This window comes from Wallemia mellicola (assembly GCF_000263375.1).
Source record: "Wallemia mellicola CBS 633.66 unplaced genomic scaffold WALSEscaffold_50, whole genome shotgun sequence".
Lineage (NCBI taxonomy): Eukaryota > Fungi > Basidiomycota > Wallemiomycetes > Wallemiales > Wallemiaceae > Wallemia > Wallemia mellicola.
Window position 1 is genome coordinate 1 of NW_006532007.1, and position 3,091 is coordinate 3,091.

The 3,091-nt window shown below is 40.1% G+C and overlaps 2 protein-coding genes across 2 annotated transcripts; one reads left to right on the forward strand and one right to left on the reverse strand.

The window, feature by feature from the left end:
* Positions 1-121: 121 nt before the first annotated feature.
* On the forward strand, positions 122-3,091 carry WALSEDRAFT_58957 (OTU-domain-containing protein; the record flags this gene model as incomplete). Its single annotated transcript, XM_006960845.1, has 1 exon — positions 122-3,091. The coding sequence occupies one exon, from the start codon at positions 122-124 to the stop codon at positions 2,015-2,017; it is 1,896 nt and encodes a 631-aa protein (XP_006960907.1). The 3' UTR covers positions 2,018-3,091.
* WALSEDRAFT_58958 (hypothetical protein) lies at positions 1,821-3,091 on the reverse strand (the record flags this gene model as incomplete). Its single annotated transcript, XM_006960846.1, has 1 exon — positions 1,821-3,091. A coding segment is annotated over one exon (428 nt), but the record flags the coding sequence as incomplete, so codon positions are not given.

Genomic DNA, 3,091 nt, shown 5'->3' on the forward strand with positions numbered 1-3,091 from the left:
CTAACCTAACCTAACCTAACCTAACCTAACCTAACCTAACCTAACCTAACCTAACCTAACCGTCCGTTTACAGACAAGAATTTCACATAAGTTCGTAGATACTCTCGCACTTGAAAACCAAATGGTAGAGACTAAGATGTACTCAAAAATAGCTCATGTTATCAGATCAATTGGAGTTAAGCCTCCTCTGTTTAAGGCAAACAATATTAGCTCATTGAAAAGTAGATATCATTCGGCTAAGAAAACCTTTGACCAAATTAGTAACAAACCTGATAAAGCCATTCAAGGTTTCCGTGTTGAAGCCACAATACGCGCAACTAATTTAATATGGGCTTTAGAAATAGCCTTGATTTACAAGCTTCTTGACAGTGGGACTTATGATCAACGCTTCGAATTAATTGAACTGCCGAGATCTGTATACATTGCAAATGCACAAAAACTGATAAACAAAGTACAAGATTATAACCTGCTAAGAGGATCTAATAATACTAAAGTATCGAATGAAAGGAGCAAAGTGGAAGCAGATGTTTGGCAGTCTGTTGGCTGGAACAGCTCTAGAAGAAAACTTACCAGACACAACGACGTTAACGCGTGGTGGAATGACCAGATCACAAGTCACGTGTTCGAGAAGAATATCAGATTCGTTAGTCATGTTTTCTTTAGTGACACTTATAATTGCAGAACTTTTTTCAGGCTTGTGAAAAGCAAACTCAAATGTCCAAAATGCGGTGCATTAGACAGCTATCATAGTATCGGACGAGCAGACTCTTTTTCAATTAGGTGTGGGAAACGAGAATGTTTAAACCAAATGGGAAAGAAAAAATGTACTGCTTTGTGGGATGAACTTCTAAAGGGAGAAGATAGTGAATATTTTCAAGATGCCATAGATACCACTAAAGAGGCTAACTGCTCACCACGACTTACACCATCTATCCAAAACAATTCAACAGATTCAAATAATAGTCCATGTTTATCTGAATCTCCTGAATCTCCTTGGGAGACGTTTATTCCTCAAAGATATTTTCACGAGTCATCAGTTTCAAGTATTTGTCCATCTTTATACGACACACCTGAACCTCGGAAGAGATTTATTGCAGAAATATCTTCTGGCAGCTCTTCACATTCAACTAGTCCGTTTTATGATAGTTCGTCAGCTTCAGATGGTTCATCACATTCAACTTATTCATCTCTGTACGACTCACCTGAACCACCTCAGAAGAAAGTTATTGTGGAACTATCTTCTGACAATTCATCAGGTTTGGCTAGTCCACCTTTATTCCAACCACCTGTACCCCATCGAAAAGGCTCTGTTATTGTGATCTCTTCTGAAAGTTCAGAAGGTATTCCTGAACCTCATCCTTTATGCATGTTTCAGGATGATGGATTTTCTCGATGGCCTGTTCCTGAGGATAATGGTTTGTACAGTGCGGAATCTCGTCAGTGCGTCGAGTCTGAAGTTAGGGCAGCAACACCAACCAGCCTTCCAGTTCAAGCTACATCTACAGAGCAGATACACCATGAAATGGCGGACAGGCCTAAATATACATTGCATACGCTATGGAAAAACATACTGGACAGCAATTTTCCAGAATCCGTGAATATTTATCAAATAACTGATCATTACATTAGAACTGAAGGCTATATTGTTGGTGATGGGAATTGCATGTTTAGAGCTATATCATTTGCTCTTTATGGCGATCAGAGAAAGCATGGTGATGTTAGAAAGCTGGTTGTGAACTACATGGCAGAAAACATCGACGAGAGAGTAGGTCAAGAGAAAGTAAAGCTACTGTGCGACTTGAATTGGAGGGATTACCTTGAAGAAATGCAGAAAGAAGGAACTTGGGGAGATGAATATGTTCTTATAAATGCAGCTTTGGCTTGCCGTACGAACATCGCAGTTCTCTCGACGGGTGGCACTCGAAAATACATCAAGACCTTCACGTTTAGCGGTGAACAGGTGATAGCTATCTGTCACGATGGTAGCCATTATGAAGTTCTGAAAGGTATCAGATAGCATAAGTCATAGAAGTTTGCCTATTAGATCTTTTTTAATTTTAATTTAATAATGAATTTAAGACAAAAAACAAGAGAAGGTATTCCAGGTGTAGTGTCGATATTCTCGGCGTCATTTATGGAATTTTGACTGCTGACGTCATCAATGTACATATCTGGTACTCAGCAACGACCCGGGAAAAAGTGTTATTGGAAGGCTTAATCTATTCCTCAGCTCTCATGCATTCTATAGGTTCTTTTGTCGTACTTGATACCCCATAGTAATTCAGAAATTGCGTCAAGTAGATAATAGATCAAACTCGCCGCTCTCCCATGCAAGAGAGCCATAAATACTCACACTACACCAATGCACAGCGAAGACCACAACCGTGCCGTCCAGCGACCTATTGGGACCAAGTTGACCTACTTCTGGTGAAGATTTTCACTCGATGTTGCATGACGTCATAGGCCTTCATCTCAGCAACTACGGCAGCTACGCCCGCCAGACTAGGCTATTTCGGTTTCTACGCCACAGATTATTGCAGGGACGCCCTCGTCTCAGATCACAAAAATACTCAAAATCCCGAGTTCCAACGAATGTAAAGACAAAGATATAAAAGAGAGAAATATAGCTTTTTGTATTATTGTATAGACTGCTGAGTTCTATATTACAACTCATCATGTACTTGGTAATTGTATGTCCAATGTCCTCCTCCAGCATAATCGTTATTATAATATGGATCACATTGGGAAGCACCAATACCTCCAGCAGTATCTGCGTTGGCTACTTGCAATTTTCCCCATAAACCGAATTCCCCGTTAAAGTTTATACATATGTTATCAGCATCTAGCTCATACAGTCTACCCAACAAATCATTAGCCATTTGTTCAACTACCCAGTTTGGGATATTAGGATAGTGCCTCGTGTTTTCACCAAAATACTGTCTGTTTACAGCGTAAGAAAACACCCAACGATCATTATTAGACTGCTGTCTCTTGCTCCCACTACCATTCAAGTGGGTCGTAGATTGCACCTGATAACTATTTAGTTCAGGGATAAATCTATGCATTACCGGCGGGGTAAGATGCTCCATCA